Source organism: Sebastes umbrosus, chromosome 21, assembly GCF_015220745.1.
Source record: "Sebastes umbrosus isolate fSebUmb1 chromosome 21, fSebUmb1.pri, whole genome shotgun sequence".
In the NCBI taxonomy this organism is placed as follows: Eukaryota; Metazoa; Chordata; class Actinopteri; order Perciformes; family Sebastidae; genus Sebastes; species Sebastes umbrosus.
In genome coordinates, this window is record NC_051289.1 from 7,110,164 (window position 1) to 7,129,008 (window position 18,845).

Consider the following 18,845-nt stretch of genomic DNA (forward strand, 5'->3'; position numbering starts at 1 on the left):
TGGACAGCAGCAGGCGAAGCACACCCAGGTAGACACACCCGCCTTAATACCTGAACCCGCAGTTATGCCACACAACTAGCTGGTTAGAGTATAAATGCAAAAAAAACAACACTCTCTTCTCACGTTCCTTAAATACTCAGGCGTACAATCACACACAGACCCAAAAACACATGCACACAGGATCCTACCAATAGGAGCTGCTTATCCCAGGTAGTCACCTGAATCAAAGAGGATAGAAAAAATTGAGGCAATAAATGTATTACTTATTGTCCACACACACACTTATCCCTTTCCCAAAGGCGTCTTTTGTACAATATGAAATACAGCATACTAGCTCCAGTACTCACCTGGGTTGCTGGAGCCGTCGTCGATGAACTGCAGGTCATCAGCTGCGTCAGGGGACTGGAAGAGAAGAAGAGAGTAAATAACTGAGGTGGGGGTGTTTCAGTAACCTGCATCCCAGGTGAAGCCATCACCATGTGAGCAGTGGAGCTGGCAGCGAGAGGATGAGCCAGCCGCTCACTGCTGGTTTAGCAGACAGTGCTGAAGCTCCCCAGTCTGTCAGAGCCATAAAAGCCTCCAGTAGTAGCTCTACTGGACTTCTCCCCCCAGGAGAGATCGGCATGTTAAAGGAAAGGGGAGGTTACGTTAGGTCATCAGTTCCGGGGTTTTGTTGTGAAGTGTAGGCACATCCACAGAGAGACAGCCAACAGAGCAACAGTACAGCACCAACAAGAGTCACCAATGCACAACGGAAAACCAAGCAGCATGTTAAGTTGTCTTTGTGTTGATGCTATTATATGCTAATGCCAATAATGTTTTCCTTGTTATCAGCTGTTTATTCTACTAAAGGGACCACTACGACCTGCAAGCTGAGGATCATTAATCACATTAAAGGGATAGTTCTCGTAATGATGTAGGGTTGTATGAGGTACTTATCCATAGTCAGTGTATTACCTACAGTAGATGACGGTCAAGAAACAGACAGACAGCTGTACAGTCTACGTTTCCGAAAAGGCACTGAAGCCGTTATCTATGCTCTCGCCACCAGACTCCATTGAAAAAAACAGTCATTTTTACCTCACAGAACACTGGAGTTGCTGGTCTACTGCTGCCTTGATCAGTTAGTCTGTTTGTGTTATTGTGTGACTTTGGTTAATTCAGATTCACCGAAGTCACACAATAACATAAACAAAACTAACCGATTGAGGCAGCGGTAGACCAGCAACCACTGTGTACTGTGAGGTACACAGTGGTTAATTTTTTTCCAATGGAGTCTGGTGGTGAAAGCATAGATGGATACAACGGCTTCAGTTCCCCTTCAGAAAGGGCTGTCTGACGGCAAGTTAAGCAGTGAAAACATTCTAAATATAGCGTACACTTAAACGGATATTGATTGTTTTAGGTGGGCTTTTCTTTTATGTGGCTAAAATACATTTTGCAGCGGTACATTGCTTTGCTTCGATGCGGGTGCTGACCGTCATCTACTGTAGGTAATACTCTGACTATGGATTAGTACCTCATACAACCTCACTTCAAAACACTGAACTCTCCCTTTAATGTTATCTTACATTAAAAGGGACACACATTTCAGCAAGAATTTATTAAATAAAATGACATTTGTTGTCTTTTTACTACAAAACATTTAACTGTCCTCTTTTATTATCTGATATTTCTCCAGTCGTTTTGATTAAAGTTTTTTGGTGGTGACAATAATCTAAAGGGAAATTATTTGATTATAAAACTGTGATTGGAAAGTAATTAGCTACTTTAACCAGATGTTATGTTTGTATGAATATTCATTTAAGGTACAATGTCACACTTGCTACAAGTCTTCATTTAATTTCTCTCTCATATTAATTGTTTTAACATTACATTGATTATATTGTGATTATATTGTGATTACAGTGACCCTCACCTTGCAGATCATAGTGGTCCCTCGAGTCTCCTATACGACATAACTATTTATATAAATCAACACACAGCCTTTAAACACGACTTTTGTCAGTTCATATGAAGGAAACATTGTTCAAACACTTACACACAGTGATATCCATTAAATTACATCCACTAAATAGAAGGAGAATACGAACAAACGGAGGTCACTGTTCAACAACCAAACTACACAAGATCCCACACTCAGGAGCGCACACTGACACAGAAGACCACAGATACTTGACCCCAAAAATAAAAGACCACTTCCAGACAAGCTCACTCCAGCACCACTCCAAGATTCCCCTGCTTCCCCTCCTATCTCCACTTCCACACAGAGAAGAGGAAATGGAAACTATATCACACAAACCTACACAAAACGTCTACCCTAATGACAGCGCAGGAGGAGACCCCTTCAGCAGATCAGGGTTTCAAAAAGCCAGAGCATGAGAGGAGATCTAATGGAGGATGTTATTCCTCTGCCTGATATGCGAACCCATGCGTGGAACAAGACAGCGGATGGAAGTGAATGTGAGAGTGGATGAGATGCAGAGTTTGTGGCCACTTTTTCCCCCCGGAACCAATTCTGGTTAGTGGGATCAAAAACCTGTTTGTGTTAATGTCTGTGGTTGATTAGTTGATGAGTGTGAAGGGTTACTGCTATGGATGCTCCTACATTTGTGAGTGGAAAGTGGGAGACCAGGGACAGGGAAAAGGAGACCCAGGGCTGGTCATTTATGTAGGGTAAGTCTCTTTTCATTGTGAAAGTGAGAGTTAGTGAGCCAATCACTATAGTGCAGAGCAGGAAGTACTGATCAATCACGGAGCCAAAACCAACTAGACTTCAGTCACACTGATGCCTCTCGATTAACAGAGAAACTAGAGAGGAGAGGCAGCAGGGGGAAGGGAGGAGGCCCCGGGAGCTCAGCATGCAACCAATACCTGGATGTCGTATACGGGTTTGGAAGAAGGAATGGCAGCAAACTGTCGGTAGTCAAACTTCTTTGACGACAGGGACTAGAAGGATAGCAAACGGGAATGAGCAGAGGTCGAGGGGAGAGGGAGAAGAGAGGAAAACAAGGACAGGAGGAGGGAGGGACAAAGTATAACAAGGAGGAGAAAGAGTAAGAGAAAGGGATGAGAAAATAGAAAAAGGAGAGGTGGGAGGCAGAGAGGCTAATGGGTGATTCAAACAGCCAGCTGTGGCATATGATGGGAGAGCTGCGTGTGTCCTCAGCTCTGATTGGCTAGTGACAATGAGCAAGATGGTGGATTAATGCCAATGTGATTTGAAGCGTTTTTTCCCTTTTCCAGCTTGTAAACCAACAACTATATATCCTTTCTCAAATAAAGCTCCTCAAATTAAACTGCAAAGTCAAGTGTTACAGCTTTGTTCAAACATTTGCTGATTCAAGCTCTCCAAGTCCGTTCAAAGGATACGGTAAACCGTTCACACTGACACAAAGGCCAGTGGGAAAAATCTGTCAAAAACAAAATGAAAATTAAAAAAAGTTTTGCACTTACCAGCCGGCCTGGAGACGTCATTCCTCGAGGACTGAGCTCTGTCAGAGGAAAACAGGAAATATGAAGAACGAAACTTTAATCTTTAGACTTAATTTGCTTGTAGGTAAGTAAAGATTGATTTATATAATACTTTTCAAAACAAAAGTTGCCTTACAAAAAACATCAAGCAGGATGGTAAGAGAATCCGAAATAACAACAAAAATGCAAAAGAAACGGTAAAAAAATCGAAGGAATATAAGTTAGTCTAACGCATGTAATCAAGCCTTAGTGGCGTTGAGGAGAGCAGCTTCCTACCTTCCATAGGCGTGGGAGAGGGTGTCGGGGCGGGCGAAGGCGACTCCGTCAGCTGGTCTAGTGTCCCACGTTTCTTCCCGTCCCGAGACTTGGCGATGACCATCTGTGCTTTCAGTGCATCCTGCTCCAGAGACTTCATTCTACAAGAAAAATGACCACCATCAGAACACATGATAGTAGACGATAAGGAAAGAAATACAGAAACAACACACACCGCTACAGGTGGCTGTAGTGCCGATCACTACTAATGTCGGGTGCTCCTTGTCCTGGTTTGCTGTCACAAACAACCAGTTTAATTTAACTGCACAATATAAAGGGAGGCATTCCAGGAAAAGGACTACCTACTGCTAGTAGGCTTACCCTCAACTCACAAATAGCTTGCAAACTTACTGCGGGATGTGTGTTAGTATAAATAATAGTATGAAAATCAAGAGAACAGCAAGGCGCAAACGAAAAGAGTGCTGCAGAGAGGAAGAGACCAGACGGAGAAGAGAGAGAGAGGAAGTTTGAGATGGAAACAGCAAAGACGTGCAGAAGCAAGACAGCACTAGAAAGGCAGTAGAAGCACTGTGCCAGTGCTTGCTTGGACCTTTCCGAACTCGGCCTCTAGCAAAAATACCCCAACGCCAAAGCACCCCAGCACACCCCCACGATGCCGTGCGTCTGGCCCTGGTGGCTGGGGCCGAGGAGCAGACCTGAGCTGGGAGGCTGCAGAGGAGGAGGTAGCGGAGGAGGTGGGGGGCTGGGTGGCCTCGGTGGCCTCGGTGCCCTGAGACGCCCTCACTCTGGCCTGGTAGAGCCTCTTAGCCAGGTCCTGCTCATACTGCCTAACATCGTCCTCTAGGCCACTGGGCCTGGGCCCCGCGAGGCCAGGGGGAGGGTGAAGGACGGGAGGAGAGGATAGGAGGAGAAGTGCACCAGGATGAAGGAGGAATGTGAGGAAGGAAAGAAAGGCATACAGACAGAAAAAGAGAAGAAAACCAAAAAAAATGGAAGGTAAAACACCGACACATTTAGAAGAGCCAGGAGGAATAAATAAGATCCCATTTTTAGACAGGAAAATAGTAAAAGAGGAGGCTAACCACACACACAGGACGAATCAACTGTGAACTTACATGTAGGAAAAAACACCGAACCTTGTTATTGACCAGTATGAATCACTGTTGATCCGGAAACCAGGGTCAGATCACTAACCCACGCTGTGTGGGCTCGACATAGCGTGGTATGAACCTTGTTATTGACCAGTATGACAAACTGCTTATTCTGGGAAAGAAATGTCACTAACCCTCTCTTATTAAAATACCACACTATGTGAGCTTGACATTTGGTAGTTTGTAACATTACAAAGAACCAATAATGGAAGGGTTCGTTAAAAAACAACTATACTGCAAAAATCTTTTCATCTTTTTGCTCTTGGTGTTATTTTCCAGGTCAAGTTTTATATCACATGTACAGTCACCTACCACTCAAAGAAAACAAACCTTCCCGCTTCTGACTCCTGCTTTAACCAAATTAATGCAGAGCAAAAATATCATATATAATGTACCTATAAACTGAGTGTAAACCCACTTTGGTGAGAAGGTATAGTGTGTGTTTGGTGACATCAAGTGGTGTGGTTGTAGTTTGCAATTAACTGAATACCCCTACGCTCACTCCTCGTAACGCCAACCGTGGTAACGCCATTCGCCTCGCCCAGAGGTCATCCTTACCATAATAACATTACTTTAGGAACAACAGAAGTCAGACGGCGGTGAACTACGGTGGCCTTCAGGTAACGTAAAAACACAAAAGTCTCTCTCTAGAGCCAGAGTTTGGTTTGTCCATTCTGGGCTACTGTAGAAAGATGGCAGAGCAACATGGTGGACTCCGTTAAGAGGACCAGCTCCCTATGTAGATACGAAGGGCTCATTCTAAGCTAACGAGAACACAACGATTCTTAGTTTCAGGTGATTATACACTAATGAAAACACAGTTATGAATATTATATTCCATTTCTGCTTATAGATCCCCTGAAATGCTACACACTGGTCCTTCCAAAAATACCTGATTAGCCGTTGTACCTTCTCAGTCAGAGCGTGTTGTGTTGTATTTACCGTGCTGCCCTCCACATGGCTCTCTTCTCAGCCTCCAGAGCTCGTTTCTCAGCAGGAGACAGGTCCTTGTCGGGGGCCAGGGCCAGCTCGGGGCTCTGCATACGGAGTCTCTCTTGATGACGGCGCTCTGCTTTGGCTGTGCGGATGGGAGCCGCCGTGTCCCCGGGGGAAAATGGGATCAGACTGACGACACACACGAGTAGCAGTGAGGACAACAGCGACTAAAACAACAGCACAGAGACACTCAAAGATGTTCAATGTAATTACCCAGTCATGGAGTTGGGCCTCTGCTCCAGCCCTAAGTTGTCCTCCAGTGAATTCCTCTGAGACTCTCCCTTACCGTCAACAGAAGAAGGCCTACATACAAAAAAAAATGTTAGCTGTAGAAATAAAAATAAACATTTACATGTTTAAAGCGATAATGAAATACAACTTCTTACCCTGAGCTGCCGCAGTAGCTCGGTGGCGTGACGTTGTAGCTTGGTGGCGTGGCGTTGTAGCTCGGTGGCGTGGCATTGTAGCTCGGTGGCGTGACGCAGTGCGGTGACGGGCTGGATACTGGCTCCACGTTGTACTCCACTCCATCCAGCAACACTTTGCCAGTCGCCTTCATCTGCGCAACCTGCTTAGCAATGTCCTCTTCCTCATCCTCCTCGTCTTCATCCATCAGGTACTCCCGCGCCCGCTGCTCAAACTTCCTCTCTGGGGCGAGATGAACAGACACAGGGTTGTGAAATGTCAACGGCTGGTTTGTTAGTTATGGGGACGGGATGCTCGAGGAGAAACAACAGAAACAAACCTTCTTCCTCCCTCATTTTCTTGAGATCATCTTCTCCGACCAGAGACACTCGAGGTTTGGGTTTCTCTGGTGTCTGCTGCTTCACGTCAATCTCAAAATACTTCTGTCTGTCCCTGAAGGAGCGCTGCTCTGGGCTGCCACTACCGCCAGGAGAGGGACTCTGTAGGGTTACAAGAGACATCAGGGACAGAATACAAAATCATAAAAAATACAATTGATAGGAAAGGTAGTAGCACCTGAAGCACCTGCAATATTATAAATAACAAAATAACGACCAATGTTTGCTGCCAAAAGATGCCAGAGGAGAAAAGTATCACAGACCAAGAACAAAGAAACAAATGAGCCATTAAAACAGAACCCAGCACCATTTAGCTGATTCAAGATCAGTTAATTGACAGAAGTAACACGGCTGCCTCCCAGTGTCTGGGAGCTGAGACACCACCACCGATCAAGCCAAGCACACCCAGACAGAGAGCGGGGCTGCTGTAGAGGTGGCGGAGGCGGTGGGTACCTGCTGTTCCCAGGGCGGCCTGTAGAAGCGAGGCACTGCTGCCAAGTTCATATACTCCCGACGGTCAGGTGAGAGGGAGGGCCGGGGGGAGCCCATGCGGGCCAGACCCCTACCAGCTCCCTCCTGACCGTCTATGTCATCATCAAACACCTCGTTGTGCAACTCAGGCTGAAAAGGCCACAGAGGTCGTCACCAGACTGTCACACTAAGATGGAACTACAGTAATCTTAGATCACATCTAGACGTATTTTGATATTTTGTTTTTGCAGCTGCAGATTCAATATTCAGCTAAACACGTTACACAAGCCGCCGGAAACTCCAGCAGGTTGAACCTGGTTTCATAAAAAACTATTTAAACTTAAAACAAACTTTAAAAGTCCCATATCATGCTCATTTTCAGGTTCATACATGTTCTACTAGAAAATGTTTACATGCTGTAATGTTAAAAAAAAACATCATCCGTCATAAATGTATCTTAGATTTGTGACATCACAAAATTACAGAAATCCTGACAGCTTGTTTAAAGGCACAGTTTCTGAATACGGCCTGTGTGTATTTCTCCATGGATTGAGAGTGTCGATATTTTCACAATATCTATAAAGCATGTTTTATAATAAAAAGTCATGGAAATATCAATTTTTACAATATGGGACCTTTAAAACACGCCCTACAAATGGACTTGATAAAACATGCTAGCTTAGCAAAGGGTTAAGGCTACAGATCTGATGTTGTGAACACGTAAAAGTCTAGTCATTGAATATAATACAACCTCCACTTTTTCAAATCAAGAAAAGAATATCATCTTATATATTTGATCCAATATGGTACAACAGTATAATAGTATAATATTGTTAGCTCAATGTGTTCACTCACCTCTGGAGAAGGTTGCTTTGGGTGGAAGTTGTTCCTCACAGCGTACGGATCCTGTTGGGTACAGCAGGATGTTAGTAAAGTGAAGTAAACTCAGACTTGAGGACAAAGATACAGAGATACAGAGATACAGAGATACAGGGATACAGAGATACAGAGATACAGAGCAGGCAGACTGATTAGCAGCTGGGATATAATATATATATAATAAAGGGGGGATTGAATATTAGTACACGAGCCACACATGGATGGACGAATGGATGAAGACTCAACACCAGTATGACAGATGATGGCACTGGAGTACAAAAACCAACGATGAACGCATTCCACACGTCACAGCACGTCACAGGCCCCCCGACACGGCGCAGGCTTCTGATAGGACAGCCTGCTCCAGTCAGGAGGGGGGCAGGGGCGAGACCAACCAATCAGCACAGCATGCTTGTGTCGTTTTGACCCGGCGGAGCCCGGGCAGCACGGCCTACCTGCGGCGGCTCCAGCACTGCCAGTGAGCGAGGCACGGCGGCAAACGCCTTGTATGCCTGCTTGACATTCATGGGGAACTCGTCGGGCGAGGTGGGGGAGGGGGCGCGAGGCTGCAGGGGGGAGGTTTGGGAGGGTATGGAGGGTGGGGTAGGTTCATATGGTAAAGGAGCCGAGGGGGAAGAAGAGGAGGTGGAAAGGACGGACAGACAGAGACATGGAGGAGAGGGTAGACTATGAAAAAAAACCAGCAGAGTTGAAGAAGACTGTGGAGGAGAACAGGTGAACAGCATGGCGGCTGGTTTCGTGTGAGAGAGGAGGGGAGTATGCCAGAGAAACACAGACAGCAGGGCTTTTCTACATGAGCACCTTTCGTGACACAAATAGGAAGACGTGAGATGAAATCAGAGCTTCTTCAGTAGTTACCGATCCAACTCGGCTGCTTGCCAAAAGAGGAAATAAGTGGAACATTTCAGAAATTATGAGAAATGATCTGATTCAGGAGCTCTGAGTAGAGCTGGACGCTCCCTTTGCAGGTGTAGGAGACCGCAGCATCTGCACAGACAAATACAAGTCTTCCTTTCTTTGGTTCTAGCCTCTTTGGAAACAAAAATTGTGCCGCAATTATCTGCATCTCTGCTGCACTGCTGTGAGACACGGTGCAGTCAGAGTGGGCGCCGCGGCACAGAGCTGAGAGTGGATAGAAAACAGCACTATGTGGTGGTGAGGGGTCTTACAGAGGTCTGGGAGTTGAAGGGGGAGGGGCCATGCTGGAAGGGGTTAGGACTGTGGCCGTCCGGAGTGGCGGGGGAGGGACTCTGCCGCACACGCCCGACTGGCTGGATGGCACCCGGTCGTGTCTGGAGAGGAAACAAATTATATTTTATGGAAGAGATCAGTCAAGGAAATGGTGTTAATATAGCCTAAAGTCACTCATTTGCATATAACAAATAATATAATAAGAAACTTTTCATTCAGACAAACCAAACTTTAGGATGAATGACAACTCAAAATGAATGGAGCTAATGGTGGATATGAATCAGAGCATTATTTATCATTCACTTTATTTGTCTACATTGTTTTAAAGCTTGAAACCAGTTTGTACCAAACACAATATACATTATGTACATATGTACTAAAAAGGGGAGTATATTGGCTTGATTTATTGGTAAACCAGTGTGATGAATCCAACTCTAATCTACTTTAAAAGTTATTTTCTGAACGGCCACTCAGACACTCACTGATGATGAAGTGTTGTCAGTGATGGCGGTAGGAGTGGAGGAGTAATGAAGGTTTGCCTGCAAAAAAATAATGAAAATACAAAAATGACAATAAAATAAAATGCATGGATCAGCACCATCTACTTTACTATTGGACGATGCCAGGCCAAAGAAAGACACCATCAACCAATGCAACACCACCAGGGTTTACCTCAATTATACACATACAGTAGTATTTGTACTACGTTAAGGACATATATCTACTTCTCCAATAAATGCACATCCAGTCTGCATGAGGCAAAGCATCAGTAATCAGCTGGCCACGGAGAAGCAGTCACATGCTTTTCAGACTGTAGCAGACACGGTAGCTGACCTAGTTATGATTTATTAACAGATGGAGCGTTCAGACCAGCCGACGCGTGTGCTACAAGAAAAATAAAAAAATCCAGGCCAGAGCAGAGAGGGCCACAAGACCCACTTACGAAGCGGGTCTCCCTGCCTGCAGACAGGGAGCTGTTGGAAGAGTGGCTGCTGGGCTACGAGTGGGAGGAAAGGTCAAAAGGGTCAACTGTAAAATAGCTCTTCCATAGCGGGAGAAATGAGTTATGGAAAAGGAGAACATAAAAGAAAAGATGGCAGGAGGATGGTACAGTAGTGGAGCGCTGGGTGCTCACCGGTTGGATGGTGGGAGAGTAGGGGGCTTCCCTGATTGGACTCTCCGTCCTGGTGAAATCAGAAGGAGGCGCCTGGAAAAACAAAGATCAAACACACTTAACAACTGCTCTTACTTTCACTCTGTGCACTGACAAGACAACATATACCAAAACAAGATTCACTGGTTAGTCCTGTAGAGAAGTGATCTCCCAGTAAATTCAACCAACAACAAGCTCTTGCTGATAAACATGCACTTTTCTGTGCGTCTTTGCAGGTCGTGTTCCTTCATGAATAATGACGTCCCTCGCAGCTGCTGGGACAAACATTCCAGTCGGTCCCGACTACGTACCGACTATGTGCCCGAATACCTCACGAGGTGCCACAAGCACTGTGCTCACAGCAAAAACATGCACCAGTTCAACATGGACATTTCCTTCGAGAAAAAAGCTTTCCCCCATGAGCCTTTGCACGGACAGAAAGCTTTTTGAAACCACGTTAATCCTCCTCTGCAAGGAAACAGTAAAGCTAACACTAATAAACCCAGGTGTAGGGATTTGATATCCATTGGGGCCAAAAATGGTAAAAAATGTCTATCTCACTCTCCCAGAGTGCAAGAAGATGTCTTTAAACCTGCAATAACTGATATTTTTGGCCACAATTACATTTGATCTATTGTTATTATAAAAAAATATTGATTATAGCTGCATTAAATGTATTATTCTTTCAAACCAACAGTCCAAAACTAAAAGAAATTCAGTTTACAAATCTTAAAAAAAACAGAAAATCACATTTCACAATTTGGCAAAACAATTAATTGATTAATAATATCATTGCAGATACATTTTCTGTTGATCGTTGCACTTCTACGTCCGTCCTAAAGATATATTATGCACACTTTGTTACTGTATGGTGCTTTAGATACACGCCAAGCCCAAAAAAGTGAACACATTTCTTCAGGTCAATAAACTGTTAAAAGTTAAAACTTCCACAAAGCCTTGATGTAAATGAACGATCCATTTCAAGTGAGCCAAACATCAAACTGTGCGCAGAAGTAACACACCATGCTGCCTCCAAACCACACTCCGGCAGGCGGCTTGCCTTGCTGAACAACCAGGGCTGCAGCTGGCCTTGCTTCCCGTAGCCCGTCGGAGGCCCCGACAGGATCTGCTGTCCAGCTGGACGACCCTTTCCTTTACGATTGGCCACCAAGAACGGGTTCTCTTTGAAGCAGATGGGCTGAGAGTCCACCAGGTTTTCCTCCTCTTCTTCAGGAGCAAATGTTGATGAATTAATGGTCGTTGATGAGCCGGCGCTGTCGGTAGTGGAGGTCCCGTTAGGGGAGAACTGGGATCCGTGGAGGTAATCGTGCTCTGTGGTCAGACTGGGGCAGGACTCAGGGTCCATGTGGTTGAGGGGTTCTGTGGGGCTGAAGCCCAGAGGCTCTAAAGGGGCTCCGTACTGGGCCTGAAGGGGGGCCTCCATGGGAGCAGTCACACTTACAGAAGTAGAGAACTGGACAGGAGCAAAGGAAAGGAAAGTGACAGAATAAGGACGGACAGGAAAGGCTTCACTCACTCAAACTGTAAATTATTGCTAGTGGAATATAAAAGAATAAAAGCCTATAAAAAAATTAATATATAACCTCCAATACAGACTTTCACCACAATTTAAAATCTGCTTTAATTGGAGGTAAAAACCTAATCTAATGGATTAATTGTTGCTAACTTTTTCAGTACAGGAGGTCAAGGATGAACCAGGAAGTTGTATTGGAAGTTAAAACAGTTAGTGTAATAATTTGAGTGTTTGCTTTTGTTTTTTATCTTCCAAATAAGCCTTGAGTTGTTTTACAACCTGTCTGCATTGTATATAATATGAAATATCCAAAAAATGTCACTCTATGATAGAAAAGGGTTCCCTTAAGGAAGGAAAAAAGGCTGGGAACATGAGAGAGAAGATGAGTATTTCCCCTGTGTCTTTATGATGTGCTTTTATAAATAGACACTTGACACACAAGCTGCTGAAAAGAGTTACTCACATCACTAAATCTAAGTTTTTCAGTCATTCAAATGCTGCTGTACGTCACTAGACACATTAGTGCAGTCCAGGCTCTGGGCCTTAAATAACTATATTATCAGATCAGCGAGACATTCAGGCTCCAGCACACCTTCAACTCTTACTGTACTCCACATAGAGGACGGGTGATGTCACTGCCCCATCTAAAGAAACCTGATACTGTAAGAGCAACCATAGGAGTGTCACGTTTATACAAACCCAACACCAAAAAATACCTCCTAAAAAGCCTCAAGTCAACCCAGATAGCTTTGGTATTTATTCGCCTCGACCATGACATATCTGGTGGTAAATGAAAATAGCCGGACTAAGAATACAACGAGCATTGTGGGGCAGTAATGTGGCTCCCTATATGCTGACTATAAGAGTCTGTGGTGTGATGAGGGTCAGTGGGATGGAATGTGAACCAGTGCCCTTTTGGCTCCGACACAAACTGGGAGGGACAGCTGGGGAGAGAGGAGAGCGAGGCACGCTGAGCTGGCCATGCTGGGAACCAGTAACTGATTCATTTGTACTCCCTACTTGTATAATAGTGTAGTAATCACTTCTCAGAAGAACATTTAAATAAGAGAAGAGATCATATTAGATCTAAAAAGAAGAATTCCACTTACTTTTTTGATTTTGTTTTTTATGATTCATCTTAGCAGTTTTTCAGTTTGAGTTCTATAATATTTCTTGATGTTAAATGTTTAACTGAATGCCTGTCTCTGTCTTGATAAATGTCAGTGGACTGTAAACACAAAGGACAATGATGGAAATAAGTCCTGGACTTTTATAGTTTTATAAGTATATTACAATGTCAATAAAACAAACCAAGTTTCTGGGGAAATGCTGTCTCCCTGGGACTGGTTTTGGGGCTAAATAGGGATCAGTCTCCTCTGTGACTATATGATACTGTAGTAGGACTTAAGACATGTTTCCCAACATTGTTGTTTCTTTCCTTCTAAATATATTAATTTCTTTGTTTGTTTGTTTTTACTCCATAATATAAAAATGTGCCATGTGATCTGGTTACAATAATATATGTATGTACCAAGCATTTTCAACCAAAAGTTCCTTCCAAAACAATGGTACGTTACCACAATGTTACCCTCAACCCTCTCCTTTCCAGTGATGTTACAAGGGCTAAAAGGGTAGCTCTGCACAACTCACTTCTTATAAAAATCACAGTAAACTTCTCACTATCACAAAAAACACACTCCGTTTGGCCTTATTTATATTTCTTAACCACCAATTCCAACAAAAACCATCTCTAGTTTTTAACTTTGGTGATAACTTGCAGGCAGTCATAAAGAGTCACTGTGAAACAGTTTGAGCAGAACCACGTGAGTCAGAGCAGCTAATCCAGCTCTAACGCACCGAGCACTAACAGCTGCATACTGTATGAAATGACAATCTAAAAAGGCCAGAGATCTACAAGTAGGGCACAAAAACAAAGTCACGATAGCTGTCTATTTAAAGTTAAGTGAGCCATGATGTTAATAAAAGCACATTTCTTTAAGAGTGAGTAACGGAACAAGCAACCTAATCCTTTTGGTCATCAGGTTTCAAAGACCTCTAAAAAGTCAAAATAATAAAATCTTCCGTTTGATGCCTAACGCAGACACACAGCTGGATCAAAATAAAGTAAAGAGAGAATTAAATCAAGACTAATCCTAAAACAAGTCAACTCTCGCCAGTTGAACATCTCTTTACTCACGGTAGGATGAGAACAGGACAGCGCTGTACGTCCACTCAAACTTACTCCTCTGAGGACTTTGGGAAGTGAAACACTTGTCTGCTCCTCTTAGACAACACACTCCCTCCCCGTCTGACACCCCACCCACCCAAGAGACACCGTCCAATTCAGAGCCAGATGCAGGTTTAAAATATCGCAGAGGATAGGCCGGTTGATAGCGGGCAGCTGTCCCCCTACCCCCCATCTCGCCACCACCTCTTTCACACACTCACACTTGTTTTATCGAGCAGGACAGTGGCTGCCGTTTGGCCATGCTTCCTTTCAAGTCCTTCTGTACTTTAGGTTTTTATTCCTCTGTTTTTATTTTCTGGTCTTCACTTTCTTTTTCCAAACTTCTCGATCAGTCCTTGATCTTTGTTTTATTTCTTCAGTCCAGGGTGATCACATCCGCTCTTGTTAATTGATGTAGGACAGTGTGGGTTTGGCCTTGGAGCCACCGTCAGTAATGTTGAGTTGGTGTTTTTGCACATTGAGGGAGGTTAACATTCCTGCTCCTGGATGGGGCAACTGGTCGGCTCTGGGTCACTCCAGAGTTTTCCGGGACATAAAAACCAGGAATTCCATGAGGAGGTCTATTCTGAGCCTTGAAGGCCATTTCCAACAAAGCCCACTCACAAATACAAGCAATTTACAGCTTTAGAGGATTGCACTCTTTTTCAAACACGTTGAAAAGGATTCATAGTGTTAAAAACCTGTGAATCTTCTACTGCTGCCAGAAGACATTAGAAGATAAAGAGAGACTCACCCTGTTGAGCTTCTGCAGGCTGGTGGTGGGCAGAGCCGCCAGGGTTTTGTAGTCAAGTTTTAGAGGTCCAGTGCCGATGTTCTACAGAGGAATAAACAGGAAACAGAGGTGAGAAGGGGACTAGGCTGAGGTTTATTACAAGCAAGGAATCTATTTAAAGTGAATTAGTTTTACTGGAGGAGACTATGTATACGATTGTAGAGAACCATTCCTGTGAACGTACGGATCCACACTTCTATCGTAAATGTGAACTGTGCCTGATATGTAAGGTATTGTTATATGTAAGGAAAAGTGTGGCCTTATTATACGAAAAGACAAGATCCTACTAATAAGTGTTGTCTGTAAAGCCAAACCCTGGTGTAGCTTATTCTTCTGCACCATAGAGCTTCATTGTTGTTCAAAACAATTAAAAACCTGTAGGCTTACCAATCACAAACACTCCCCAACCAAGTCATAGTAACATCTAATTGTCCCAGTAAGTGAGTACTCCAGTAAAACTAAGCAGTTTTAAAGTTATTACGAGGAACTTTCAACTGGTTATGAAACAGTTTCAGTTTAATACTGATGCTTCTATTTGACCTACATAAGTAAATGAGACCATCAGCGAGACGATTGTCTATTTCTATATAGTTATTCTTAATGCTTGTCATCGGTACCACCGGGTTGGATTCCAGCGAAATTATGCAGGTTCACCAGGAGGCCCAGGCCGTATTGCTCTGCCCGCTGGAGGGAAGGGAGGCACGGATGAAGAAGAATCAGGACTGCACGGGGAAGACTGTCAGGCCATGCTGCAGTAAAATGAGAGGTTTTCTAAAAGGGACTCTGGTGCTCGGAAACACGCCCGCTTTTTGTCCAAAATGAAATGAAAAAAAAAAAGAAAGTTCCTCGTAGTAACTTTAATGTGGCTCAAGACTGATTTATATAAGAAAACCAAAGAAGAAGAGCCTATTTTCCAGAAAGGGATGAACAACATGGTGAAATCCCGTTGAGGTAGTGTCGTGGTGTTTTTGATCAGAATGACCTTTCGCACAGACTTCCAGGAAGGTTGTCCGCAGACCTGCTGCTGATGAGGAGTGTCTCACCTCAGTCTCCTCTTCTAGCAGGCGAGTTGCCTCCTCACGCTCCAAACGCATACGCTCCTTCACCAAGACAGGAAGGGGAGGAGTAGGAGGAGGAGGAAGAGGAGAGACCCAACCACACACAGCCACACAGTGATGCGATGAGGTGAAACGAGAAGATTTACAGCAGAGGAAAGGAGTGTTACAGGAGGTGAAGTGGAGAAAAACAACAGTGGAAAAGTGGTATGGAGATGGAATGATTGGATGATTTTTTGTTTTTTTCATCACACCAAACATACCAAAAGTAAAGGAGAGATGAAACAGATGGGAAAGAAAGGATAGAATCCGCACACATTAAAAAGTACTCTATTCATGAGCTATGGGAGCAGAAATAAAGCATGCAAGGTGGGACATTGCAGGAACAGTTCTGTCAAACACAACAATACCCACACAGGGTGCAAAGGAGAAGCTTCATTCATCCGGTAACAGACAAACTTCTGCCTCTAAAAGCTCCACCCTACAGTATCGTGCACTTCTGCATTTTGTATGGAGCAAAAATGTTATTCTCCTGCCGGCTGTATCGCCGTCTATCAGCTGATCTAAAAGATATAATCTTACCTCTACCCAAAACAGTCATGGATTTTCAATTTCACTTACCACTTTCTCCATCTCTTCTCGCTCCCACTGTGATGTCTCTCTCACCATCTCAGACTCCTGGAGAAGAGAGAGATAAAAGATGCTTACAATCCCAATAAATATCCTGTAAATCTTAGCGTAACAGTCATTTAAAACAATGCAGTTTCCATATTAATTATTTTGTGACTGTGTGTGCTCTGATAAAAGTTGTACCACAAAAAACTCTGAATTGATCAAAGTGTGCAGAGGGACAGAAACTAGCATTCAATAAACCAACAAGCCCGTACATTCCTCTAGTGTGGGCAGTCTCCCAAAAGCTCATCTGGACAAAATAAACAACTATGCTGCTGACGCTTCCTGGGTGCTGCGGTGAAAAGATTGGGTATGTGCTGGAGTGAGTCAAACTCCACTGTCGTTGAAAAACTCCACCTGCTATCACCAAACTGCTGTGGAAGCACAGTGCTGGTATCGCTGAACAAAACAGCTGATTCACGTGTTGACTTGGCCGCTGTCGTTACAAAAATTGCCAAAGTGATTCCTGGTATGTGGATGAATGGGGTGTTTCCTGGTGTACGCACCAACACTGTTCACATCCCCTTACTCAGTGCTTTTGGGCTTTGTCCGGCCTACACAGTGAATGATTGCTAAATGCACAGATGGTGCAACAACCTGACCTCAAAGCTCGGGTGGGTAAGGTATTTTAGAAACATTTTTTTGTTATATTTGTTGAAATTCTCTTTACATCCGGAAAGCAACCAATAATAATCACCAGAGTCTTCCACAAGCTGCTAGCTTGACAGCTGGGAGTATTAACAATATCCATGTTCGTTGTTCAAGTTCATTATGATGTTTACATTCATATTGATCATTTTGTGGTAGTGGCTTTGGAGGAAGGCCTGAAGGGATAGACGGATGTTCCTATAGTGTGTGTTGAGCAATGATTTGGCCAAAACGACACACCACACACTAACAGATGCATGAACAACAAAACCTAAATTTCGCAAAAATCGCCCACGATCAAACATAAAATAAGGTGGCGGACGGTGGGTAGGAAGAATTAGTGATGTTCATTTTTGCACTACTTTGTGCTGAAAATTCATAAAGAAAAATAATGGATGAAGTCATGGAGACACGTTAAATAAACACTTGTGTTGTTGCCACAAATCAACAAGTTGGTCTTCCATATCTGAGTCCATTTTACTACTACTTTATGCTTCGCGTTTAGCATTAGCTCATGCATTTACTGCGGCCGCCATGATTGCGGTGATTGTCCTTCTGTTTTAGTCAGCTCGTTCTTTCCCACTTGACTGCGTCATCGCCTGTCCTCAGGGTTCCCCAAACACAACAAGATATCCGATCGTAAATAATGAACATGTTTAATATATACGATTTGAAATCGGTGCAGCCAGGATGGACTTCCGAGCTGATCGGGGGATGTAAAAATCACTCATTACATACCTCACACCACAGGAATATCTGAACAGATAATCTATAGAGACATCAAAAAATCAGGGCTTTGCTGACGATTGTCGGGACGGGGGAATCAGGCCCAAAATCAGCTTGATTCTTGTGTAATGTGCTCCCCGCATCACTCTTGATGGTTTCTCCAATGTTACCGGCCCCAGCTTTAAGTGCTTTAAATGTTTACTTGGTAATCAAGATATATAATTACTGAAGATATAATATAAGTATAAAAGCACACAATCTGAATCGTACCTTCTGCATGATTTCCATCTCCTCTGGACTCAGGTCTCGGTCTATAGAAGAGATGCTTTCCATACTGTTCTTACGGACGATGCCGGTTGCAAACGGGTTGGCGATGATGCCGGGAGACGCCTGGAAATGGACCCAAAAAGAGTGTTGTTTGAAAATGTGATCAGAAACGAAGAAGTGCTTACTAAAACAGATTGGGCAACTTCTGAGAATACAACATATCATCAACACTGATGCAGTTTTGTCCAAATCCAACTGTCTCACCTCCACGTTAGCCATTTTTTGTGGGTCGAAGCCGTCACACATCAGCATGACCAGAGAGTCTCCTACAGCTCGAAGCACTCGCACTGCCTCCGTGTGCGTCATCCCCAGCAGGCTGTGGTTGTTCACCTCGAGGATACGCATCCCGACCTGCAGCCGGCTGTCTCTGGCTGCTGCGCCGCTCGAACTCACCTGTTTAAATATCAACCAAAGTATGGGTGAGTCTATGACTACAACTGCCTGTGAT

At 44.0% G+C, this 18,845-nt stretch overlaps 1 protein-coding gene across 20 annotated transcripts in view; it reads right to left on the reverse strand.

The window, feature by feature from the left end:
- Positions 1 to 18,845, reverse strand: part of scrib (scribble planar cell polarity protein) — a 79,293-nt gene that overhangs the window by 3,557 nt on the left and 56,891 nt on the right. For 2 of the 20 annotated variants that reach the window (XM_037756656.1, XM_037756659.1), the window contains 22 exons: positions 18,602 to 18,790; positions 18,341 to 18,460; positions 16,646 to 16,702; positions 16,013 to 16,069; positions 14,931 to 15,011; positions 11,476 to 11,889; positions 10,398 to 10,469; positions 10,206 to 10,259; positions 9,745 to 9,801; positions 9,241 to 9,363; positions 8,506 to 8,616; positions 8,027 to 8,077; positions 7,154 to 7,321; positions 6,643 to 6,802; positions 6,284 to 6,545; positions 6,111 to 6,200; positions 5,844 to 6,026; positions 4,446 to 4,604; positions 3,751 to 3,890; positions 3,457 to 3,494; positions 2,875 to 2,949; positions 348 to 402 (listed from right to left, as the gene is read on the reverse strand). In XM_037756656.1, coding sequence (XP_037612584.1) covers positions 348 to 402; positions 2,875 to 2,949; positions 3,457 to 3,494; positions 3,751 to 3,890; positions 4,446 to 4,604; positions 5,844 to 6,026; positions 6,111 to 6,200; positions 6,284 to 6,545; positions 6,643 to 6,802; positions 7,154 to 7,321; positions 8,027 to 8,077; positions 8,506 to 8,616; positions 9,241 to 9,363; positions 9,745 to 9,801; positions 10,206 to 10,259; positions 10,398 to 10,469; positions 11,476 to 11,889; positions 14,931 to 15,011; positions 16,013 to 16,069; positions 16,646 to 16,702; positions 18,341 to 18,460; positions 18,602 to 18,790 — 2,716 coding nt within the window. Of the gene's footprint in view, positions 1 to 188; positions 219 to 347; positions 403 to 2,874; positions 2,950 to 3,456; positions 3,495 to 3,750; positions 3,891 to 4,445; positions 4,605 to 5,843; positions 6,027 to 6,110; positions 6,201 to 6,283; positions 6,546 to 6,642; positions 6,803 to 7,153; positions 7,322 to 8,026; positions 8,078 to 8,505; positions 8,617 to 9,240; positions 9,364 to 9,744; positions 9,802 to 10,205; positions 10,260 to 10,397; positions 10,470 to 11,437; positions 11,890 to 14,930; positions 15,012 to 16,012; positions 16,070 to 16,645; positions 16,703 to 18,340; positions 18,461 to 18,601; positions 18,791 to 18,845 lie in introns of those variants that run through there. The other 18 variants (XM_037756663.1, XM_037756666.1, XM_037756658.1 and 15 more) reach the window with 18 other exon arrangements.